This window comes from Ambystoma mexicanum, chromosome 4q, assembly GCF_040938575.1.
Source record: "Ambystoma mexicanum isolate Mex_15411 chromosome 4q, UKY_AmexF1_1, whole genome shotgun sequence".
Lineage (NCBI taxonomy): Eukaryota > Metazoa > Chordata > Amphibia > Caudata > Ambystomatidae > Ambystoma > Ambystoma mexicanum.
In genome coordinates this window covers 1,119,003,842-1,119,030,369 of record NC_090928.1, presented here as the reverse complement: position 1 = coordinate 1,119,030,369, position 26,528 = coordinate 1,119,003,842, and the positions used below count along the sequence as shown (strand labels likewise).

Below are 26,528 nucleotides of genomic sequence, written 5' to 3'. Positions count from 1 at the left end.
GATCGGGTTTCAACTCCGGACTGGCGCCGTGACGCCAGTTCCGGTTAAAACTTTATTCTTCCTTCCGTGTCACGTGACCTCCGTCTCGCAGGGCACGTGACACCACAGTATGTAGGGACACACTCTTGCGAGAGTGGAGCCAACTCTCGTGAGAGGGGAGGAGCCAGACGGCAGCAGGGTTCCAAGAGGCATTCAGGCGTGGGCTATCAGCAGATAGACTGCAGCCCCAGTGTCTCTGCAAAGAAGGCAAAACCCTCTTTCCCCACTTGCCATCCACCCCTATTATAGGCCCTCATGCACACCTTTTGTGTGCTGCCACCCACCATGACTCACATTGATGTAACTGTGCTATCACATTGATGTAACTGTGCTGTCACATTGATGTAACTGTGCTGTAACTGTGCTGTCCCAAAGGCCACATTCACTCCAGCTGGTGTCCGAGTAATTATTGTGGGGCAACGCAAAAAACAAGTTGATAAAGACGATCTTCTTGGTACAAAAAATTTAACTTTTAAATGAAGGTGTGTGTGCACTAATTAGTTTGTACACAGTACCTGATTTGTAACGCCCCAAAATAGCATCACTTTATCTTCACTGTGTCCCAATTGTGCCAAGTGTTGCACACGGGACACCTCCTACACCCATTTCGAGTCTGTATTGAACTATTTTTGAAAGCACCAGTGGAAATACTATTTACTATGGTGTCCCGAAACCTCATTCACACACCGTTTTCCCTCTGCAGAGGTTGCAGCGGGGCTGCATGTCCTATTGTGTTTGTATACACAGGCTGGGAGGCCAGCCTTCCCTCCATTGTGTCTGATTGGCTGCGACGCACCGGGAGGGGGCGTGGCCCGCGGGGGCGCTGGGATAGCCCAGTGTCAGCCATCTTTCAATTGTGTTTGCAGCCAGAAGCTTGTGTGTGTGCGCTCCCGTAGCCCGGCTCACAGGAGAGGTAAGTTACCATTCCCAGCCGCAAGACCCCCAAAACGGCGGCTCAGAGCACAAGGCCGCGCACCCCAGCATGGAAGAACCCCTGGAGGAGGCGCCGGGTGCCACCTGCCCCCCTGCAGGAAACTTTCCGGAGCAGAGTGTTGGAGCTGGTTCCCCTTCCACCCCGCTGCCTCTCCCTCTGCTCAGCCAAGGAGCCTGTTTTTCCTTTATGCAGAAACCCCCCTGGATTTTTATTCGATAAAATCCCCTACAAAGACTGGCCATCTCCCCCCAAAACCATCACCAGAGTTGGCACTGTGCTCTCATCTGCCAAATGTGGGGTGCATTCTTGGGTTTTCAGTGAGGGAAAGTGCAGAAAAATGGGTGCAAATGTATCCCCCTTTCCGGCTGGCTTATTTTTTTTCTTCGTCTGCTCCCCAGTTGTTTTCTAGCTTCACCATCTTGTCTTTTTTTTCCTCTGGTCACCGACCATATTTTTTTTCTAGTCTGAAATGCACAAGGTAGCATGGCAGCTGGAGAGAATCCCTCAGGTGACAATGTCTCTGATGGTGCAGACTGTTGAACCCCCTTCACCAGGGACCAAGAAAGCACATGTGGATGCACCGTAGCTTTACATTTGGGGGGTTTTGGGGGTAGCCATATCTATTGTGCACCCTTCTTTGCCTGAACATGGTACCAAGAGAGCATGTGAGCTTGTCAGCCTTGGGAACAGACACCAACATTGCAGATGATTTGGTGGGTCCCAGCAAAACTCAAGCTTCACAGATCATAAGGGTCCCCAGGTTTTAAAATGTTATTGATCCCTGGGGACTCTCCATTTTATATTATTGATTTTCAAAAATGCCATGTTCCCCAATGCAGTGAATGCCAGTCAGAAACCAGCCATGCTCAATGGGACGGAGAACCAGCTTCTATGCTGCCCCCAAGTGTGTTTTTTTTGTTGCAATGAGGATCTGTTGGCTTATTTGGTGGAAGAGTAATTTGTTTTTTGGAAGGAAAAGCGGGTTAAAATACGGTTTTAGATTTTATTGCAGGTTTCCATTATCAACGAGCATAGCTATGTAAGTAATGCTTACCCGTAGCATGCATGCATATAAATGCTTTGGCACTTGGAATAAGGTGCACATGGAGGGTGACGATATTGGCACCGAGTAGTTTGGGTTTGAATTGTGAAATAAAATGTTTTTGTTTAAATTGTAGGATTTGCATGGTGGAGCTGGCTTTGCTGCTGCCCCCTGCCTGGGGGAGGGACAGCAGCTCTTGTAATGTGAGACATCAAACATTTCCCTCGTGCTGCGGCATGCACCCTTGCCCTGACATCCTGCTTGCGGATCCTTGCAGGGGAGCTGGTTATAGCATTTTTGGGGGGATAGGATTCTGATCGTTTTGCTTTTTTCTCCCCCCTCCCCAATTCGTGCATTTGCAGATCTGTGTCTCGGCCAATCGGATCAGAGCAGGGGCAGAGGGAAGGCTCTATCACTAAGAGCAGCAACCAGCGCCACCGTTCAAATGGAACACCATCAAGAACGATTCAGTTCTTTTAATGTCGATTTATTTTCGTTATTTGTGTTCGTTCTGAGAAGGGGGTGGGTGGGACCCCCGCCCCCCTCCCCCCTCCCCCCTCCCCTTTGCTTGGCTGCTGTTACAGTGCAGACTTTCTCCGCCCCGGCAGGTTTGAGAGGAGGAAAGTCCTTGCAGGAAGATGGCTCGTACAAAGCAGACCGCCCGCAAGTCCACCGGAGGCAAGGCGCCCCGCAAGCAGCTGGCCACCAAGGCGGCCCGCAAGAGCGCGCCCTCTACCGGCGGGGTCAAGAAGCCGCATCGCTACAGGTACCACGGCCACGCCGTATGCGCTTTACACTAGCCTTTTCAAACGCAGCGCTATGTGATATATATATATATATATATATATATTTTTTTTTTCCCTCCGAAAGCCGTGTTCTAGAAAAGTACAATTTGTCTGTTGGAACAGTGCGTTTTATAAACCTCACAAGCGGCTTATATTGTCTCGGGTAACTTTTGGACGTCAGTGTATGATTTTTTTTTTTTTTTTTTTTTACGTTACAAGTGGACTTATATTCTTTTGAGCGGGGTATTTTGAATTAATATGTATTTTTCTAAATAAACAGTATGCGAGTATTGAAACTAATAATGCAAGTTTTTTTTTTTTTTTACATTTAAATGTAGGTTCGTTTCTAAGTCCTAAATGATTCCTGTAGTTTCATTAGTGGTTTTCATAATTGCTTAATTTATTGTCCTTTTTTTATTTTATTTTTTTGCTACCACTTGTTTTGTCTATAGTAATGTTCATTTTCTGTTACTCATTTGATTGCATGTGACCCATAAAACCGCAGTGCACTGGTTAACGAATTATATTCGCCACTCGTAGCAGGTGCTTCCGTCCCGCTCGATGGAGCACGCGATTTAGCGCCCGCCGGTTTTTAACGTGTATTTTTTTTTTTTTTGTGGTTTAGGGAAACCGTTGCGAGCAGCATCCGTTGGAATGCACAACGGCCGTGCTCGAGTCATCGGCCACGCGCCTCGCTCTCGCCGTGATCTTTACGTTGGGGGGGGGGGGATCGCGGCGTTGCCGCGGCGCCTGGAGCGACGCCCGCGGCTTCCCGCCATCTGCGGCCATTTCTGCTAGTGGGACGCGAACAGTGCCCCCTCTGCGCCGCTAGGTGGCGGGATGCTGGCCACGCAGCTGCACCGTAAACGTCAGAGTGTGAAACTACTGCCGAGCAGAATGGCCGCTTGTCACGCGCGTGCTCATTGCACGTGTTAAAAGTAGTGAACTTATTTTAGTGTCTTATTTTCATTATCGAAATAAAGAAAAGCACAAACGGAATAAATTGTTGCACGTTCCGCCTTTAGGTCATCACATTACAGCAGCTGTCCTTCTGTGAGATGTCAACCACACCACAGACAACCATAAACGAACTTAGCAACAATAAGCTATGTTGCCACTAGGACCGTGTGATCTATTTCTCCGCGCGCTCCCCACCCCCCAATCTTCCTTATGTTTATCTATACCTTCTATCTCGTGGGACCACTAAGTGATTCTTCTAGTAAATCTCTTGAACCCTACGGACTAGTTGCATTCTTATTTTTATTTTATTTTATTGATTATTCTCCACCCCCGCACTTTTTTACCTACAGTCCAAAGACCACTGCTGTAGATCCATTCTTTTGTTGTCGGCAGTGCTTTTCTTTTCTAACGAGTCTCGCTACACATGCTTGAAAGCTTAATTAAATGTTATAGAACATGGACCCATTCCCCACCTTATCTTACTAGGGAGGGAAATCCATATACCCTAATTGTCTTTGATTAATGGCAGCACTCCTGGCCAACATAGAATTGCAACTCCGCAACATGTGCCAGAAACTCGCCATTCCCATAGTCTAGTCAACATGTTCCTTCCACACCTTCATGCATCTTCTAATATCCTCACGGGCAGGGGTGGGCGAAACAGTTGAAATTTGCACTACAGAGAAATTGGACAATCTGGTCCGGCCGCCTGCTTTTGGCCAAGCAGAATTGGCCATTTTCAGTGTTTTCGAGCTCAGTTGACGTTTTTTGGCTAAAAGTGGTGGACTGGGAAATAATCAGCTCCACCAGGGCTCGAAATGGGGGGCCTTTGGGTTTTTTTTGTAATATTTTTTTTTTTCCTTTAGCCCACACATACTTGCAGGAGGCAATTGTCAGTGGGTGTAGTAAACACCATAAATTGACTTGGCAAGATAGAATTTTAAGACGGATCATGTATCTGTGACAATAACTTGATATGCAATGGCCCGTGTCTTGCGCCCATCTCTGCTTACAAACGGGAGTCCTAGGATCTTCACATTCATCACATATCTATAAGGCCTGTATTACTCTGGTGCAAGACTAGAATCTTTTCGAAAGATGTAAAGCCCCCCCCCCATTCTTCAACTTACATTTAACCAAAGTACACGTTTCTGCTGCAGATGTTGGAAAAATAAGCAATTTACCTATATTTGTCACAAATGTATCAGTGACCTTGCCTTGTCTCCACAACTGCCACTCTCAAGTCCTATCTCAAACCAACCCTGGAATCTACCTGTTCTCGCCTTGTACATCAACTGAGGAACTCGGAGGCAGCCCATTGAGGACATCCACAAAGTCGGCTTGCCCACCAACCCCTTGGGTCGCCATAATTCCTGTGTGGCTCTTAATGGATGTTATCTTGTTAAATTAAAAAATCGTGGACCTTGGGATGCACAAATATTCCACTAACACAATCTGTCTAATGTTGTACTTTCATTAGTAACACTGTTTGTTTTTGAGGGTCTCGTTTGGCCATACGAAGGTCAGTTGTTATTTATGAGGTCGTAGCCTTGCATTTCTGGCAAGCCAAGTTCTTTATTTAGGCTGAATCGGATCCCAATATGGTTTTCTGGCCCTTTTGCCATTCCAAAGTAACCTTAACTAACGGTTTCAATTCCCCTATGCACAGCTTCTTTTGGAAAACTGGCTACTACTTGGATTAAAAGGAGTGTTGGTGAGATATCTTTTCAGGGTGTACATGTGGCCCAACCATGAGTGGTCGCCCCCTCTACAGATCATGTTTAATGTCTTCTTACCAGGGTGGGAAGCTCAATTGATATGAAGCTTGCAAATCGTCACTAATCTAAGCCCTAAATATGTGCAAGTCCCTGAAAGTCCTGTGTTGACGCCGTGCCTTTCTTTCCTATGGGTAACTACAATGAGTTATGGTTAACCTTTCACACCCATCAACAACCATATTTTTGCACCAAGTTCACTAAAGCCAACAAGGATGATGTCGGATATAGTAATGATGGTTATTTTATACTTCTCGCTGTTTTACCTCGATCCCTTTTATGCCATCATCTAGACTGGTGGGCGGGTTGATGATCATAGTAAAAGGAGGATGAGGGGCCTTCCTCTTTGTACAATTTGCCTCAATGAGACCCAATTGGTACTACTGGGTGGCATGACACTGAGCCAGCTTGCCCAATATCGGGCAAAGCCACTGGCTCTCGATACTGTGAACATGGATTCCAATAGACTCAACCAAAACGCCTTTTTGGCATCTTGAAAGTAATACCAGTTTGGCTGTAACTCGAATAGTTTGTCTTTTGGACTTGGTCCAAGCTTACCTTATCCTGGTGTATTAGACTAGGTAACATATAACCCCTAGTTTTCAATATCTGGGGGAGCAATCCGGGGGAGCATTTTCAAATCTATTTGTGGTTATTAACTTAACTTTAATTATAGGTTTCTGAAGTGAAAACCCCAGCTCCTATTAGACTGAGCCGATTTGTCTTTCCCAGAAAATAATTTGATTTGGTGGAATATGCGGTTTCCTCCTGTGCATATAAATCGTCATAATATACGTTGTCGTTTTGGAGCTCTCAAGGGCTCAACTTTCACTTATCTGTCTATCCATGATCTGTTGCCGCAACTGCTTGGCCAACAAGAGATCTAATATTCCCTTTTTGCATAAAAATAGTTTTGGACGAACCCTGGCTAATGTCTACCATTTTGTTGGGTGTTTAAAAAAAAAATGTATTCACTCATATTCATGTTAATCTGTTAGACTCGTTTTTATACATCCGATCCAATGAACGCATGCCAGCCCCAAGGACCTGCGTTTTTAGATCTAATTTGCATTTGAGACTCATTTCATTCCTTGGGGGGTGGGGGGGGCGCTAGACAGTAGGTCTCTGAGAAGAGTATCACTCCATTTCCACCTTACCCTCCGGTTTATGCAGCAGTGAGGTACGTGGTGTGTACCCCCGTATCACGGTTCAACAACGGGACATGTACTGTCTGCAAAGCCTTAACCAATACAATTTACAATCTCGTAAAGATGGAATAGCAATTTCTCCCCCAAACCTATATGATCTTTTACTGCATCCTGTCCACGAGTTGTCATAGTTTAGTGGGGTATTTCACCTCCGTCCATAAGTTGTTGAAGGTTCATTATTCCAAGTGATACTACCTTTTCTAATAAGGCTTTTTTAGGCACATGGTACTAATAGCATTAACCGTTTTGGCGTTCTGGTGGTAATTGTAAAAAGAATTGCGGTATAGTGAGGGTGCGATCTGTTCAGTAGGTCTCTGGCATATTACTTCAGGTATATGATAGGTTACCAAAAGGAATATAGTACAGTGCAGTAGTGTAGAGCAGCAGGTAGACGTACAAGATTAAAGTATAAACTAATGCAGCGTTGAGTAGTGCGGTAGAGGAGGGAGCTGATAAAAAAGTCTCAGGAATAAATGGTTTATTGTCTCCTGAGCGGTGAGCCAGTTTCTTCTTCTTCTTTCAGGGGCCTAAATTGATACACAGAGGGTTTTATTAAGGCCGAAGGTATAGAATTCCATAATTTGGGTGCTTGGACCGGGAAACTAATATACACACACCCCTCCCCCAGCCCCCTCGCTTTTTGTAGGTCGAATCTTGGGTCTCTGAGGCAGTGTAGTTGAGCAGCTCTAGTTGGCTGGTCAGATTAGTTTTTAGAGAATCTGCCTGTCGAATTTAGGTGCTGAATTAGATGGGCATGTAAGAGTGCAAGTTTTGAAGGATATTCTTTTCTTAATCGAGAGTCACCGAGCATTGCGTCTAGTTTCGGAAATGTGGTGGGATCTTGGAATGTTGAAGGCCCATCTAAGAACATTATTTTGCAGTACTTTTAAGTTTGCTCATGTTTCCCTTGTGGGTACCTAGATGAAGTGTATTACAATACTCCAATTTGGATAAGTGCTCTGGCTAACGCGGAGAAGCTTGATGTTGAGAGGCAAGGTTTGCTAGTGTTTGAGCTTGCAGGTATCGGCAGTCGCAGAGGCTGTCACGTTTACTTGCTTAGTTGATGTTAGGGATGAGTCAAGATGGAAGCCTAGTGTCTTGACTTCATTGGATACCAAGCTATTAATGCTGTCTGCGTTAAAGGCATTCTATCTGGTGTCATGTTTGTTTAGTTTTACTCGGGAGCCAATGTCTTCTCATCATTGAGGCCATTTGTGGCCATCCATCCATGCCTGACTGATGAGAGATATTTGGTTGAGTAGTTTGGTGTCTTGGTCATCATTCCCAGAGATGGGTATGAGGACTTGGGTGTCATCTGCATAGGTGACACCCAAGTGGTCTAGATCACAGTGAATGAGAAACTCTGCCCTCTCAAACAATGTAACCAACACTCAATAGTTCTTGTGTTGTAATGTAAACCAATCTCCTAAAAACAATTCTCTTGACACAGACAAAGCTACAGCCAGTGATGAGGTGCCTTGTCTTTCCCGTTTTTGTCAGTAGTTTACAATATAGGCAGGTACGTTCAAGACTCCCAATTCCGTACATAGGTCTACAGAACCGTTTCTAGATATTTTTTAATCCATTCGGAAGGGAGGTCACAGTCAATATGATCAGTTTGAGCACATCGTAGTTCGTCTGTTCTGTCAAAATGACAGTCCAGTTTGATTTGATTGCTTGTGTTAGCAGCAAAGCTATGTTGAACTGGATTTTTAATTTTTGTTTTTTACCTTGTGCTTGCGTTACGTGCAATCTTAAAGTGGGGAAAAATGTATTAAGCTGAAAGCATTGTTCTGAGTTTTAGCTTGCACTCTGGTGTGCTAAATTGGGCTGGGGCATCTTTTTGAAGAGAAGTGCTGCGATTGCACTGCTTTTTTTTGAATACAGAGATATTCCCTGTTTTCCACTCTGATTCTTATTTTTGAATGCAGTCAATACTAGTGATGTTTGACTGCATTCCGATTGGCTGAGAGGCTGTCTGTAATGACTGCCATGTGGTAACGCACTATATGCCCCAGGTGGTTGATGGACAAAGGGAGAGGGGGAAACGTGAGAGTGGTCTAGAATAATGTAAACTTGAACCGTCTCCAGCTTCCTATCTCTAGCTACCTCCAGCTCTTTCGTCGTTATTTACGATTACTCTAAACGGTATGAGATGAGAAATCCAGAAAGCCCAGTCACCAGATGTTGGCTCCACCATTTTCGTTGATCATGCCATAATTATATAGAAACAACATCAATTCGCCCCTGCCCCACTGCAAAAACGATACAAATTGCTGCCATGTAACATTGCCCTATATATTTCATATTCTACTTCACGCTTCAATATTTGAAAACTGCACACTTAAAACCGGTTCCTGCCCACGGTATTATATTAGGGGGGTAGGGGGTAAGTGCCCCCCCCCCCACTTTTTTGATGCACGTCATTTTTGCCCTCCTCATCCAGCAGGGGCCCCTTTCCTTTAGATGTCATCTCCCTCACCCACCTCTCCCATTTCACTTCCTGGCCCAACTTTTTAACAAATGTACTCCTCTGTTCCTACCACACGTCTGGTATTTGGGTCAGATTGCTTTCACAAAACCTCATATAACGGTCACCCATTCATGTAAATGTATTTCTGAAATCCTCCCCTCTCATTGGCAGAGTTTTGACGTCTTGTATTTTTGAAGACCTGCTGCTTTGAACCTCGTTCTTTTGCTTTCATGTTCCAAGACGTTAGTCCTCTATGCTTCGTTGCTTCTTCACCTTCTTTTTCCACCCCATTCCCGTTAAGGGTAGCTTTTTAAGTAAGCCAATACGTTTGTTTCTCAACTTTGAACAGGCGCATAAACCTGTATCTAATCCCTTTATCTTGTAACCACATGGTCATTGATCTACATTCCCTCTGCTGGTCTAGGATCAGTGCTTGAGAGTTCTTGAAAGATATGACTGTTGTGTTCTCTATATGGTATTTGGCCTGATGCTCTTAATTTCTTAAAGCTATGACAATGCACCAGTATTGTATCTTGTGCCATTAGATGTGTCCTCATCGATGGGCTCTGTTCCTTCAACCTATGATGGAGTTTTTTCCTCACCCTCCTGGAGCCCATGATCGACGTGTTGTATCTTCTCTCCCGGTTTGCAATGTCATCCATTTTTTGAGTTTGTTTACTTGCCTTGAGTTCCAAAAGATCTTCCAGGTACAGTAGCCTGAAGTGTCGTCATCTCCCCACCCAATAATCTGACACTATATATACACACCTAAAGATCACTCTTTCTCAGATTGGCAGGAGATTCTTTGTGTCTTTGAGGTTGAAGAATCATGATATTTGTTCAACTTCCCCTCTTCTAGGCTGTGATCTGCAACATTTTAACTCAGATTTTCCCCTTGCTTACCTTTAAGATGGCAGGTTTATGAGTTCTGAGCTGGTGATCACATTCAGAGTAACATTGCTTTTTGGTTTGTGGCTTTCCTCCCTTCAGAAGGAACCAGAGGTCAAAATATTTGGCAAGCTGGGTTTCCAAGCCACACAGGGGCACACAGCCTGGTGTCTGAGCCTCAAATGCTTGAGGCCTGGCCTCCTTTTCTGGCAAGATCCTGAAGTCTGAGATCCGTGACTTTCTGTGCATTAAAATATTGAATCGCCAGGGCACGGGGCTCCCCAAATTTATCCAGATGGCAAAAGGGGTTGGATACTTATCAAAAACCACCTTCACTATGGGAACTAGAGAGGACGGTTATTTGGGGGCACAGGGTGGGGGTTTAACTTCAGTATCCCGATCTGTTTATTCGCCACCGCAAGGGCTCTAGACACTTACTTTTTAACATATACTGATGGACCTTTGGGGAAGGTGCCCAAGATGCAGTGGGAGAAGGCCTTATGGACTGACCCATAGCAACAATTCCATCTGAAGGCACACCCCTAAACGCTCACAACAGAAACAATGCAACCTGCTAGTGCAAAAGGCCCAAGAAACTCTTGCAAGGATAACGCATTTCTACAAAAATAAGTGCTTCAGCAAAGAACTCGGCTGCCATGGAATGTTCTGGCAAAAAATGTGCAAGCAGGATCTTATAAGGAGACACTGTATACAATAGAAGCACACGTGGCTGGTTGGTGCAACCCTATATATGTTCGGCCTGCTCCATAGTGGATGCCAGGCCATTGGTCCCAGCCCTGTCCGTCTTCCATCGCGCGGTTCTGTTGGGCTCATCGTTTTGTGAAGTGCTTCTCATTGTACAGTGCACCAGGCATGCTTGGAGACTGGCATGCGGAGGACTTGAGATTAAACCGACCCACACATACTTCACCCACTCCTGATCGCGTCATCCGCACTCAAGGCTTCCACCTCTGCTTTTGTACTATACTTTATCCCTCCCTGTACCTCGCGTTACAACCATGTCATTATAACTAAAGTTTGTACTACCATGCTAATTTTTATGGTTGATTGGTTTGTGGTCTGGGGTGAACTGGTATCTTGGAATTCAGAGGTCTCGGGACTAGGGCAGTTTTAAGGGCTATACCTAATAGCTGGGTGGGGTTGGAGGCCTGATCCCGTCTGTTTACGATGATACATACACCACTGTACCCAGTTCTGTCTCTTGGCCTCCCAGGGCACATTTTTCGTAGAACAAACATATTGGCAACAATCTTAGAACAAAGAAGGGTTTCTGAAGATGCTGGTGGCGTGGGCTGCTCATCTGCGCTTGATCCTGTCCAGATTTCCCCTTCAGGCTCGCAGCCTGTGTCTAGCGTACTAAATACTCCATGGCCATTCATGCCCTGTGCTTTGACTATGGCTGCTAATAGCTATAAAAATGGTGTTCGCTTATGTACGTGCACTATGTCTAAATTGCATACAATATTCTGATGTGTGCAAACCTCTAGGACCACCCCTGTTGTCAGTCCCAACAGCTCATAAACCTTCCCTTGACCATCAAGTATCTTGCTGACACCTATTGCGTAAATCGACCGTATACAAAAATGACCCGTCCTGCGCCCCGCACCCTCTGAGGGGGGCTGACCTGAACACCCTCCCTCTTGAAGTAAATGCATCGCTCAAGTGAGGCATTTTCCCAAGCACCCTAAACATAGGACTTAACTCCGCTCTCTTCTTTTAAAAAAAAAAAAAAGGAAAAAAAATAGGAAAATACCTAGACAGCCTCGCAAACTACTGAACGCTCACTAGCGTCCGCATTCATTTGAAAATTTCGTTGGGAAGTCGGTTTTCAACCAACATGGCTTGCTCTGCTAATCTGGGCTCCGGCCATAATATAGCACTAAAACAGCGGTAAACCTGGTCATAGATGACACAAGTCTGGACAAAGGACACTCGTGCCTCTGGACCCCCCTCGCTCTCTGCTGTGTTAAACACAGTGAACCACCTCATGCTGACGTCTACTCACTAGCCAAGTGGACTTCTTGGGCATGTTTTCAATTTGTTTGCATCTTACCTCTTAGAGAAGTACTAAGCCACCCAAATGGTCTGCTCAGGACAGGCAGCTGCCCAGTCACAGCAGGAGTCTCGCAAACCTCAGTACTCCTGCTGCTGATCTTTCATCTCTACATGGAGCCGTTGAGATCACTTCTCAATGACTCCTCCTAATGCGAGAGTGATCCACAATAAGTGTTATACAGGACATCTTGGCACCATATACATTTGCCTCCCTTGCATTCAGACATTGGTGACAAGCACATTCCTGAAGCTCCTTCCCACAAAGATGTAATTCGTCCTACTTGGTCACCCACCCAAGCAGGATACCATTCAAGGGAGGCTAAACGACGTGTACTTTTGACAACTTCACAGATCACCTGGCCCGACTGCCAAATCACTATGGTTCAATATGGACCACTCTCCTCTAGTCCATTGACCTATCGACAAAAAGATCCAAGCTACCTGGCACCAGCAAACCGTCCCCCGGAAGATGAAACCCTTCTTTCCCACTGAGGACTCTACCTGCTTACCTAGCTGCAAAACTCTAGCTTGAGTGGGATATTCCTGCAGGAGCCTGGCTATTGGTATGCATGAGTCGAAACTGGTGTGGGAGAGGGCGGGGCGAGGGGGGGTCATATGCAGTGGCTAGACCCCTGGTTTATGGAACACCATGCAGTGGTAATCTGAATAGCGCCAATGTGCTCTAGGTAGGAACTCTACTCTGATACTGTGGCTTAGAACTGGAAGTGGATTTTTACATATGGCTTACTAGGTGGCGTTGTGGAATATGTGACCTTGGTTCAAATGGACTTTTCTCTCTGTCTCTGTGTTTGTGTGTGCATATTGATCCCAAAGTAAAAAGTCAATACCTTAGTCATTTATTTTTCTTATTTGTAGGCTTTCGTGGAATGTCTCCACTTCCTCAGGCAGGGATGGAATGACGCTCTTAAAAAAAAAAAATAAATAAATTACAGCTTACAAAAAACCCTTTATCTGTGCCTGTACAGGCTGAAGGAATAGACCAATTCGCAAGTGGGGGTGATTGCTACATAAGTGCCCTTTTGGGGTAAGGCTAGGGTAGAAGTTGGTCAGCTGGTGTTTTCTTGACACCCGTATGTCTCCCAAGTTGACCCTTGTTGGTCTTCCGCTGGGACCTAAATCCACTACGAGGTTTTGGTTGCACTTTGCTCCTCCAGGCTGACCCAGCCCTTCAATCGCCTGCAGTGTTCCCTGGTTGCCCTGCATTCACTAGGGTCCTCCATAAATCTGGTCAAGTTCCGACGCCTCTTTCTTCGATCTCAAGCCCTACCTGCTTGAATTGAGCAACCCAGAACAAATCTGCATGCTTTGTGTCTCCTCAGATTTCCACCTATCCCTTCCTTCACCCTTGTACCACAGTCCTTTGGGCAAAATGTTAAATCCTCCATGTCACGACCCAAGAATAGTTGCATACACTAAGACCATCGGTGCTTTGATCACGTGACGGCTTTGATTCTTATCTGTTTCCATCGCCAAGGAATTATTCCCTTTGTGTGCTGTGAATAAACACAGATGAATGAATTTCATGGTAGGGTTTGGCCCAATTATTGAGATATGTGACTAATATCTTTGTGAGGTAATGGACCATTTATGCTGCAATCGCAAATTGGTAGAACTGTAGTAATTTCTGTATTGACTGCATGCCATTTTTATCTCCGTTTCCAGGCCAGGCACTGTTGCCCTTCGAGAGATCAGGCGTTACCAAAAGTCTACTGAACTTTTGATTCGTAAACTGCCCTTCCAGCGTCTTGTTCGTGAAATCGCCCAAGATTTTAAGACGGATCTACGTTTCCAGAGCGCAGCTATTGGTGCTTTACAGGTAACGTTTATTATGGACTTTTATTTTAGAACGTTTATTTCTTATTATTTCTTCAACAGTTTTAAATTGCACAGCCAGGCAGTGCCCCAAGCCTCTTACTATAGACTGCGTTTTTCATTAAAGAGCTTGGCTGGACCTCCTTTGGGCCCACTAGTTCGGGGTGGAGAGCAGAAACAATATTTTGACTCAAGGGGGTGGTGGTGGTGGGGGGGGGGGGTCTGGGCTCGATATGAAAATTTGAATACCAATTCTCTAGGGTGCCAATGGTGGGGGACCTTGCGGGTAGGGCAGAGCCAGTGCCCTGGCCTAGCTGCAGGAGCAAAACTTGAGCCAGTCCAAGAAATTGGCGGATGGCGGGGCGGGACTAGTCAGCGACTGTTTCATAGATGTGGATGGTGGGGGAGGGCTAGGGCAGAAAGGGTGGGGATTGGATGCCAACTTTTCCCACTGGGCTCAAGGGCGACATTTGCTGAAAGGATTACATGTGCTGTGAACCCACCCACCAAATTGAGGACAATTGCATTAGAATTGGAAACAAGCAGAGTTCCCTTTTATTTATATGGTTCGTTTAGTTGACCAGATTTATTGCAGGAAAACCCTTGAAATTCAGTGTGCTTCCATAATGCCGTGTCCCCTATAATGCCATTTTGTATGTGATTGTGAATTCCTTCTTTTATAATATGAATGTACTTGTGGGCTTTGCAACAAGAAGGCGGCAAGTTTAGCCGTTCATGATTTCAAATATTGCTGAATTTGAAGGGTTTTGTTGCGATAAATCTTGTCAACTAAACTTTTTAAATTTAAGGGTTTTGCTATACGTTTTTTAATATTTTATTTTTGTGTGCCCATGGCCACTGTATGTTACCTCCAATATGTTTTACACCCCCTACTATAAATGTCTTTTGGACCCTTGGCTGTGCCCACTCCATTTTAAAACCCCACTGAGCCACTAGCCATGACTTTGGACGTGGCCACTGCGCAGGTCTTTCTCTCCCCCACCCCCCTCCCCAATCTCTGTTTTGGGCCCACTAGCCAGGGCCTAGCCATAACCTAAGTTATGGTAGACTAATACAACTTGGTCTACTTTTAACTCTGACAACCGGTGCCAGGCGAGTGCACATGTCATTTGGAATCCCCATAATAACATTTGTGATTTGAGTCACTTTTTAAACTGGAAATGTGTTTAACCAGTTACCTAGTGTGGTGCATCCAGCCCTACAGAAAAGGGTGTATTGGTTACATTTACTCCCTAAAAATAAGCAAATACTCGCAACAAAAAAATAGGAAACAAACATGTCGGGCCTTGTGCCCCTGCTCTCGCCCACAAAGCTCAATTGCTGTTTGGCCAAGTAGTGCAAGTTGTACCACCGGAAATAAACTATTATTACAGCCTGCTCAGAAGAGGTAAACTTGCATCTTTTAATGTGAATTAAGTGATTAGATGCAAAGCAATAATTATTACAAAAACACTTCCTCTTTCCAGATAAAACAATATTTGTACTCGCTTATCAAATACTCCCATTGAGAATTAGACTTGCCTATTTACTCCTAACTTTAAAAAATGGAGCACTGGGTACACCAAGCAAACGTTTTATTGGCATAATACAGAGCAACCACCAATCCATTCTCCTGCTGTGACTGGTGTATAGTGTGGTTAAACCTAGTTTCTTCTGTAGTTTTGGGCCCCTACTTGACATTACCCATAAAATAACTTTTTTATGATTGTTGGTCGGGTGATATAACTTGAATCTCCTTTTGGATTTGCTGATAGTTAACCTTATGTTTGCTACTAAATCCTTGTTCTCAAGATGTACTATACCCAAGACAGGTTGCAAAATTTAAAGTTGCAAGCTACTAGCCAACCATGAAGTCACTTGCCATCTCCATTACTCATCTCCTATACTCTCCGACAGCACATCATTTTTAGCTGTCCAAGAGTCGCATAACACTAGGCAATGGCCATTGGCGTGTGCACATTTTGCACCCTGTCCAAGGGCTACTTATTAGTTTTGGTTTACCAACTTATTATTTAGATTCTTCTGCCTGGTGTGGCTGTGTGCTGTAATCTTGCTTTACTGTGACTACACTTGCTGCAGCATCAACATTAGGCCTTACTAGGTGACAAAATGGGTTACTTCAAGCCTTTCTCGTTTTTGTTCTAATTTCCAGTTTAAATTTCTTTGCACGTGTAGGGTGGGTGGGTGTCGCAATCTACTTGTTCACGGCTACTGCATTGCCTTTAGCTGTCTCGGCAACTTCAGCATGAAACTGTAACAATTTCCTTATGTAGACCATTGTGGTGGTGTCCTTGAAGAGCACCCTTTCATGGCTAAAAAGACTAAGGGAGCAGAGCACACACGCCACCTGGACCTCTGATCATGTGAAGTCGTGGTGAAAAGCAGTGGTGGAAGAACTCGGTTGATTGAGAGGCTGCAGTTGGCTTGTAAAAGGTTATTTATTTGAACAATTTAAAAAAGCGTTAATTTCTTTCCTGTAGCGGAATAGCTTTTGCTACCAGGGTGTCCAGGAGGTTGCAGTTGAGCACTGACTTCTAAAATGGAAGAATATTGTCTATGGAGAATTGCAGGTTGAACACTATATTAATCCCCTTTTTTTATTTTAAAAAAAAGTTCTTGCTTGCGAGCTTAGTGATGAATGCATTATGCTAATCAAATTTGCACTCTGCTTAAGTTGTCATTTTTAGTAGAGCCTATTTCAAGTGAAGCTGACGAATTGACTTATTTTTTTTCTGCATCACTATCTGGATTCTGGCAAAGTCTGGAAGCATAGGTTTTGTCAAGTATCCTCCAGTGCTACAGCTTTTGGCTTAGGTGAATCCATTCTGTTGCAAATATTCCTTCCACTAAAAGGATGACTACCCGTCTGGAAAGTGTTAGTGGATAGACCTTTCTATTCCGAGAAATCTTGATAGAGAAGTTCGATGGGATTTCCAGACCTGCATGACCTTTTTGTTTGGTTTTCTTTTTCTAAGCATGTACGAACTGCTGTCCTGCTCCAAGTGCTTTTGATATTTGTGCACTGCGTGAAATAGGCGGTTCAGATTCCCTCTGTGAAAGGATGGAAGCTTGGTAGTCCTTTGACTTTGTGTGCTCCCCTTTTCCCTTGGGTTAGTTTCCTTTGCTTCCTGTTAAAGCTTCCTATCCATGAAGTCTCAAACTACCAGTGGCTTTTCTTTGTCTGTTTTCGGGTTTCACCTCTGTGCGGTGGTTGGTAAAGGACAGCAACAGCTTTTGCAGTCATTGTACTCGTTATGTATCGAATACATAGCCTTACCAAAATTATAAGCCCGCGCTAGACAAGGGCGCGTGACTTTTTGCAGCGACTGTTTCGCTGTTGCTGCGCTCACTGCTGTACCTACTGCTGTACCTACCTCATTTACCCACTGTGCCACCCGCATCTACACGAGCCCAAATTGGGACGGAGAGTTCGCTTTTGCGGAGCACTGGGCACTGGAAATCAAAGCCTTCCCCTGCTCCTTTAAGCGACTGGAGTCGCGAGGCTCCGCCCAGCCAGGAAGCAGGAACAAAACACCGACCGAGCCGCCCTTGCGGCGATAAGCCCGCGCTAGACAAGGGCGCGTGACTTTTTGCAGCGACTGTTTCGCTGTTTGCTGCCTTGCTGTCTGCTGGCAGCAGAAAACAGGTTCGTATCCTTAGTGCCCCCAAGTCCCTGGTGATCACAAAGACGGGATCGAGTAAGAGGAGCTGCATGACACTTTATAGATGGAGCCGCACTCAGAAAATGTCCCAGAGGCGGCGCTGATGGATGGCGGACCGCATACACGCAACAGACTACAACAGTTAAAGCGGCAAAAAATGAAGACTGCTACCGCAAAGGTAAGCGCTCAAAACTGCAGTGTCACCACAGTGCTACCTCACCACACCCTTAAGCCACCGGATACACCCGTTGCACCAATACTGGTACAAATTTCAAGCCCGGCCCCTGCTCTAGTCCCGAGCTCTCCCCCGGGACGTGCTTCTGTCTTGACCTCACAAGACGCAAAGTAATACGTTCTCAGAGGCAGAGATAGAGAGACCAGCGACCCAAATAGACTCAGAAGCCGGCATTCAATTATCACCCAAAGGTGTACTGCTGAAAATACCGAGTGAGACAATGAATGAAAACAGTACGACTAACGATGGCGAAAAAGAGACAGTGTCAAAAGACAGTGCTAAAATCCATCCTTCTAACCAAGCAAAGCATGCCCAAGTAGCAAACGTGAACATAACAGATGACATTCAAAGGTCTGAAAAGCGATTGTCCTCTAATCTGCGTCCTCCATCAATTTATCTTGACGCATCAGATGTCACCTTTTGACTTCGAAATAACCGATGCTGATCTATTAGCTATACGCTCACCGTCAGAGAATATACAAATAACCCCCAATCGGTTCCTGACACAAAAGAATGCTGCTTTGCAATCTCTAAACTCAACATTGTTTAACGAAAGATCGATCGAACCGGGACCAGGAATAAAAATCAGTAATCCTCAGCCGACCAGGGATTGCCACAAAGCACCAATGCTGGCGAAAATAACAAATACGCCTCACTAACTCCAAAAAGTTCATGTAAAAACAAATCATGAAGTAAAAATGGACAAAAAAGAATTGGCGGATGTTCGACCTTTAAACAAAGTTGGAACTGTAGAGACTGTAAATATCACTACGTCCAATGAAGCGGTAGCAAGGGAAGCGTGGCTGACAGAACGTCTAAAGGCAGATTTCGTGCTGATGCGCGATCGCCTAAATGAAAGCTTCGCAAACAAACAGGATGGAAAGTTAGATAAACAACGAAAGACAAGCACTACAATCAAGGATGCGCCTATTCTAGGCAAGAACGAACGATTGCGGAAAGACTCAGTTCCGGTTGCCCGGCTAATAAACTTAGATTCAACTGATGTCTGTCAAACGATAGGTCATCAAAGCAGTGCAGATGACCTATACAGAAACAGAGATGACACAAACACGACGATTGAAAAAGAAACAGCAGACCAAGGAACAGGCAATCGTCCAGAAGTTGATCACACTGGAGACGCCACGGAAATAAAAGGTAACATCTCCATCGCCGCAGGACTTCAAATTCATAATAATGTTCTGGCCGCCACCTCCATTGCTTTAATGCCATTTATGAAACTATATGAGGCATTAAATGATTCGATACAAGACCAAAACTCCTTGATCTGTTCAACCAACAGTAAGTTACTTGAATTGGAAAAATTCAATGAACATCTTGTACAACGCCTCAACGCAGAAGCTGCTGCGTCCCATGGATGGCACTCTCGCCTAAACGAACTAACAAAAAGAGAAGTACAGGAAAAAGTTGACTTGAGCGAAGCAATAATAGAATGCACAAAGTGGATTAGGCACAATGTTGTAGTACAACCGCGTGACAACTGGTTGGCCAACAAATGCACTTGTCAAATGCCGGCCACGGAGGCGCCGAGGTCGCCGCAAATAAACTCCCAGCCAAAGGCACACGAAAACAGGGAAGTGCCAGTAAACGACGAAATTGCACATGAGGCAAAGAAATCATCAAAGACCAACAACCGGAAAAATAATCAGGACAAAAAAGGCGTAAAAGAAAATCCACAGCCAAAGGACGGAGGAAATACAGGAAACGAAAGTCCTTTGCTAGGAGTAAAGGATTTGCTAACTCCGCAACAACCAATTGCTGACCCTGTTCGTGTACAAACCAAGAACCCAAAAGAACCTTCAAACTCAGCTGTTTCCCAAGAGTCTAAAGGACAACCGACGTTGGTGGTTCCAAAAGTGTCCTTTGGAATTTTTCATCGTTCTGCAAAATCGTTTGAGGCCAAAGCTGCAAACCCGGCCTTGCTGAAAAGTAAACTAATCAAACCACAAAAAACTACTGCTAAAGGGCCCCCATTAAAAAGAACACGATCAAATGAGGCAAAAAAGTTTATCAGAAATTTGACAACTCCACCGCGTCCCGAGGCAGCAACATCAACTATAGCTGCAAATGCTATAGAAAAGTCAAAGAACAATACAAACGGCGATCAAATTCCACAAAAACTCAAATTCCACAAAAACCCAAATACATATCAATAAAACGAAGACGAGTCTCCCAGTCCTCCTCGTCTACAAATGAGACACATATTTAGATTGATTTATGCGACCTATCTACATATTCAATTGATGACGTGGGCGCGTTGGAAGACCTTGAGGAAAAAACAGAAGACGGCCCAGCAATACCCCATGATGCCAAAGCAAAACTGAAAATTGATTTAAAAAAATCAGCATCGGCATGGCATTCCACGAACTCCCTCTAGAAACCTAGCTGTACCAACAAAAAAGCACCCACATACTGATATGGAGGAATCATCATGGGTAAGACGAAAAGCAGAATCGTCAATTGTTCCCAAAGCCACAATAACCTTGAACCCGAAACAAACAACAACACAATTGCAAAAACAATTGCATCTGAAAACTAAAGAAAAAATCTCTACCCGTGAGTTTGTGAAATCCAACTGGGTAAGATTGGAATTGGAAAACATCTTAGAAGATAAGAACGAAGTTAATCTCAACAGAGCAAATGTAATGATTATTACATTATATACCAGCTTTACGCAATATAACATCTGACGATATTGCGATCGTGGAATATAAATCTGAAGCTAGATCAGACTGGGTTATCCTTCATATGAAGTCGACAAAACATGCAAAACCTCTCATTGACGCCAAGGACGATTTATTATTCTTTGGCTTCGACTTATCGATATGCGAGGATGAGAATCCACACAGATCTAACAAGCCCACTAATAAATCCTCAACGAATACAAAAAATGCGGATCGAGCAGAACTGTGGAAAGAGCTGAAAGCTCAATCTGATCCCACAAACGCTACAAGAAACATCAGGAAAAATGATTAGGATAAAGAAGGGTCAAAAAGCTTGGCCCAGTTACTTACGTCATGGAACACTCGTGGCTTTGCCCATCTTTTTCAAGAACAGTGCCATAATCAGTTAAAAAGCACAATAATCTGTCTGCAGGAAACATGGCTACAAGAAACACCCCTAAGCGATGGTTATTCCGTCTATCTAAATCCAGCTGGGAAAAACCTATTTGGACGTCCTTTCTCCGGATTATTAACCATGATTGATAATGCAGCAGGATGGAATGTAATAAGAATGTCCAATCCAAATCTCTTTGTGCAGGCTCTAGTTTATAGAGAGGAAAAACAACAACAAAGACAACATCCCCAAGCAACAAATGCTGATCATAAACACTTATTGGAATCCGGCAATGATAACTGACCCCACTTACTTAGCGGCCATTACCTCGCAAATTGATGAATGCCTAGACGAATATGATAAGCTGTTTATTCTAATATGTGGCGACCTAAACTATTCGTGGTTTGATGATGCCAAAGTACGCAAAAACTCAGATAGGATTAAAGTGCCCACTGAAATGGCAGACCGAGGGACAAAGTGGGAATACGAACTAACACAACGCCATTGCATCATGATAAATGGATGCACTAAAGGCGATATTCCAGCAGGAGACACTTGGCACCGTGAAGAATCCAAAAAAACTCGTATCTGAAAATCTACATGCATATATTCGAAAGTTATCTATAAGGCATTCTGCAAAAAGCGACCACAACGCTCTAATACTTCTGTGGGATGTACAAAACGCAAAACAGTTGAAATACAAATATCCACTAAGTATAAACCAAGGACAAAACAGATTACGAATAAATTCTAATCAAATTACTAATCTGACAAAAATGTTTATCCAAATGAACATGAGACGTGGAAGTTAACTACGCACCCCTGCTGACGCAATTTTCCAAAAATGCCCAAAAACACAACTGGACTATACCAAAGAGTAAACATCCTTTCGACCCAGTATTAAATGAGGCGAAGAAAACTCTAAAAAAGGACTTAAGGCTTCTAAAGAAAGCCAGTGGAACAAATCAACACCTGCTGATGACCAAGAGGCGCTTGAAATACCGAAACTGGCTAAAGTCATTCAACCAGATACGGCTACAATCACAAACTGAATACATGTTACAGCTAATCATTCAGAACAATACCCGGAACATCTGGCAAATTATTAACTCGGATCATTTAAACCAGGCATTTGCGCTATCTAATGGTGTAAGTGAATCGGAGTGGGTAAAACATTACTCCCAACGTCTTTAACAACCAAAATTTAACATCGATTGTAACAACAACAACGGAATTCTGTGACTGGGCAGTAACGGAAACTGTGGAGGACATTGAAAATGCTATCCAACATCTAAAGACCTCGAGAGCAGCAGGGCCCGACGGCATTTCCAATTCAATGCTAAAAGCCAACAAAGAAAACTGGGCGAAATTTATTAAGGTGTTATTTGATCAAATAGCACTAGTAGCAAAAATCCCAGATTCCTGGCGGAGTGCGATCGTAGTTCCAATTTTCAAAAAGGGCAACCGTGAAGATCCAACAAATTATCGTCCAATTGCCCTATTGGATACCACGGGAAAAATCTTTGCATCCTTTCTTCAGCAGAAGATCGCAAATTGGGCAAACAGCGCTAACATAATCGATGAAAGACAAACAGGCTTCACAAAAGGAGTCGGAGTGGAGCTCAACCTGGTTCTGTTGAACATAGCGAAATTGGAAACCCTACGACGCAAAAAAAGACTTTTTCTTGCGTTTGTTGACCTGAAACAGGCATTCGATAGTATAAACCGTGAACTCCTATGGGAAAAACTTAAGACATGGGGTTGCCCACCAGATCTACTATCGCCACTTATGGCATTATACGCCAATACCACAATTAGAGTGCGCTTAAACGCCGAGGGCACCTTGTCTGATGAAATAAGAACATCTAAAGGTGTAAAACAAGGCTGTCCGCTGGCAGCTCTACTGTTTAAACTCTTTATCTCGGACCTCCCAGTGGCACTTGAAAAAGCAAAGACCTTTCCACCAAAAATTAATGGCAAGCCCATAAGTCATGTGATCTATGCCGATGATGTAGTACTCCTAGACTCAACGGAAATTGGGCTTCAACGGCTGTTAACAACATTGCAAGCCTACTTAGTCGGAAACCAGCTTGAAATAAATGTGACGAAATCCCAGATCGTTGCAATTGGCACAAATTCAGGGAGAAAGAAAAAGAATTTTAAGTGGAGGGTGCAAGACGAGTCCTTGGCAAAAGTCGAAGCCATCCGCTACCTAGGAATTTCCTTTTAACATCTCGATAAGAGAATGGAGCTGGATAAATGACATAACAACTTGCATGAAAACCTTCGCACAACAAGGAGCAAAATTGCAGCTAATTATGGGCTCTTCTCTCTCCAACCTATAATAACATTCTACTTGCAAAAGGTCACACCAGCGATCTGTTTCCCAACCGAAGCTGGCTGGAACATCGGCGAAAATATCTGGCCGACCCTTGAGGGCCTGTTTTGGAGAAAAATTCTGAAACTCCCACAAAGTACATCTATGATAGCAGTAAGACACGAACTTGGCCTGGATTCATTACATTCGATGATTCAGTGGAAATCAATATTAGTATTGCGTAAAATGCGCCTGTCGCCAACCGCAAAATCGTATCAAATACTACACAAAAAAAGCACAGATCCGTCAGCATTCTTACTAAATATTTGGGAGAAGAAAATACTGAAAATCTTAAAAGCAGCGGATCTAAGTTTGTCTCTAGTCCTGCAAATCCCACAAGTGGCGAAAGTCAAATTTAGTAACTGGTACTGGATAACAAACATAGAAAAACGTAGCCAACTATCATCGGTAATTGATCTGGGAACTTCAGGTAATAAAATAGGCGAACTACCAAGATACCTCAGCAAATTTCCTTCTCGATATCATAGGAACCAGTTCCTCAGACTACGTCTAAACCTCTATACCACCAACGAGGTTCTATGGAGAAGGAAACACGCAAAGTGACAAATGTCGCTTTTGTGCAACAAGCATTGAAACAAGTAAACATCTGATAATAAGATGTCCCAAAATAGTAGCTCAGCGTTCACTTCACCTTGGGAGTTATGCACCAAAAAATGGGAACATGGGAGATTGGTGGAGCTACCTAATCTCAGGAACCAACAACAACTGACTTGTGCAGTTGTGAACTTCATGGACATGATCCTACCACATCATCTCTATTGATGTTTTAAATTGATGAGAAATAGCATGAAACGCAGTGAAAGTTGACCTCGAAATAGCGTGAAACGCAGTGAAAGTTGACCTCGAAATAGCATGAAACGCAGTGAAAGTTGACCTCGAAATAGCGTGAAACGCAGTGAAAGTTGAGCTCGTAGCTGAAGTGGATAAGAAGAATGACTAAAAAGTTTGTCCTTTTTTTGCAAACTAAAGGTCAATAAGAAAAAAAAAATTATTTTATTTTTTTGCCCCTCAAATGTTTTTGCTGGTAGTGATTTTCTTATGCTTCATGTGGAGTTTGGCTGCTCTCAACCACACTTGCCTTCTTGTGGTTGCAAAAGGTATGTGCATTGCTGCGGCCACTGGCCTAGTTGTCCAATGCACATACCGCCTTGCCTCCATGTCTACTTGATAGTGTCATTGCTTCAGTGACATCTGTAATGGATGCCCTGTTTGTCTTCTAGACCAACAAGTGTAACTCTTTGTAGAGTTATTCTTTGTGTACTGGTAGTTATCCTAAGTTTGGATTCTGGTCTATAGCTCTATAAATTTACGTAAGTGGATGGTAGAGGCTGTTATTTAATTCTTCTTTCCGCTATTGTAGCCCGAAATGCTGTGTGACTGGCGGTAGAATATCAATCCCCATGGCCCTGCATGTCTTTTTTGATTTGAGTGCATTCGGCTTGACTGGGCCATTTCTGAGTGAAGGTAGGATCTATAGTGAGACGTAGCGGCCTGCACCGCATTGTCTGAGCCACCAGATAGCCCAACATACAATCTGAGCTACTGACTTTGTGAATTGTAAGGGCTTAGCCTCTGGGTTCTGTGTCTGTGCATAAGGGAGTACCAGATTACAAAAATCTCTAGCTCTTGTAATGGGGCTCTGTGAAGATGTCCACAGATCTTTTTGTACTTGTTGAGACATCACATTTGAGATGCATGAATTTCAATATTGGGGTCTTCAGAAATTGACTCCGCCATAAATGTATTCCTTTGCATATTTGGCAATCATTTCTGTGTGGCTCAACTGAAATGAATGTAATACTTAGTTTGGTTGAGTTACTTTGATCATCCATTGGAGCTATCAAGAGTTTGGTATCGGCCGTTAGTTGGCCCTGACGTTTTCTCGGTTGGGAATGTAATAGTTAAGGTTAGCCTGTTCATTTAGTAAAATGTGAAGAACTTGTTTGCCTCCAACTTGTGCATGCAAGTTCAACAAATTTGGGGAAAAAATGGTTGGCTACATCCGAGCCCAGTTCTGGATTTGGTTAACTTTGATCGACTTTCTGTTGAAAAAGTAAAGGGGTGCGTGTGTCCTTCCTACATATGTCGGATCTGGCCACATATCACTAAAGATGTGTTCAGTTTCGCGTCTAGAAACACCTGTGTACAGGCGCGTTATAAATACCACATCATATCAGTCTAAGTGATAACTAGAGCAGTTAATCCTGGAGGCATGGTATGAGTGTGACTGCACCGTTTTGGCCTTGATGCAGAGTTAAGTGAATAGTGGGAATAGGAGTGAGGTTATTCATCAATCGCAGACGTATGTTGCTGAGAGGTTGCTCCATTTCTGCCAGTTTTGCAGCATGTTATCTGGTACGTTTCTGGTCCTACCAAAAACCCAGCTATTTTTGAGGTTCCTGTGACGCACCTTCCTGCTGCGTAGCTTAAGACTCTGATCCCGAAGGTGTTGCTGTCTTACTTGTCTAGATTTTCTGTTTGATCCTGAATAAACTTGCTGTATTTTTAATGGAGCAGAACTGGCTCAATGGCACAACTAGAATGATTGCCACACATAGGTGCTTTCACTGAATGATTACCATACCTTGCTTCATGGATTGGATGTAGTGTCTATAAGGAGGTCCGTTACATTATTCGGGAGCAGTATAGTGGCGATCTACTTGTTCGATTATAGCCTAGGAAAATGAGGCACGCTTACCAAATGGCCAAGGAATACGAGGATATTGAAGCAAGAAAAAATACTTTCATTGACTGTGGCAACAGTAAATATCTAGGTAAAGGTTAACACACTGACTCTTATTTGGCTAGATAGCTAAGATTCTGTACCAGTGCAAATAGTCTGGCATGAAACGACATATATATATATATATATATATATATATATATATATATATATATATATATATATATATATATATATATATATATATATATATATATATTCCCTTGCAGCATAGAGTTCCTTTAGTCTGCTTATGCGGAGGTTGACTGTGTGGAGACTAGAGATGATTTTGTGCACAGGGCTCCGACCAAATGATTGGTTAATTAATAATCAAGTAAACTAGGGAGGTTGCAGTGTGTGTATACAACCTCACCACAATTACTAGAGATCCTGTGTGCTACC

General features: G+C 43.8%; 1 protein-coding gene across 1 annotated transcript in view; it reads left to right on the top strand.

Annotated features, from left to right (window-relative positions):
• Positions 1 to 835: 835 nt before the first annotated feature.
• H3-3A (H3.3 histone A) overlaps positions 836 to 26,528 on the top strand; it is a 28,103-nt gene continuing 2,410 nt past the window's right edge. Inside the window, exons 1-3 of the mRNA XM_069608688.1 lie at positions 836 to 952; positions 2,624 to 2,781; positions 13,864 to 14,017. Of these exons, the coding sequence (XP_069464789.1) occupies positions 2,654 to 2,781; positions 13,864 to 14,017 (282 nt within the window). The 5' untranslated portion in view covers positions 836 to 952; positions 2,624 to 2,653. The remainder of the gene's footprint in view (positions 953 to 2,623; positions 2,782 to 13,863; positions 14,018 to 26,528) is intronic.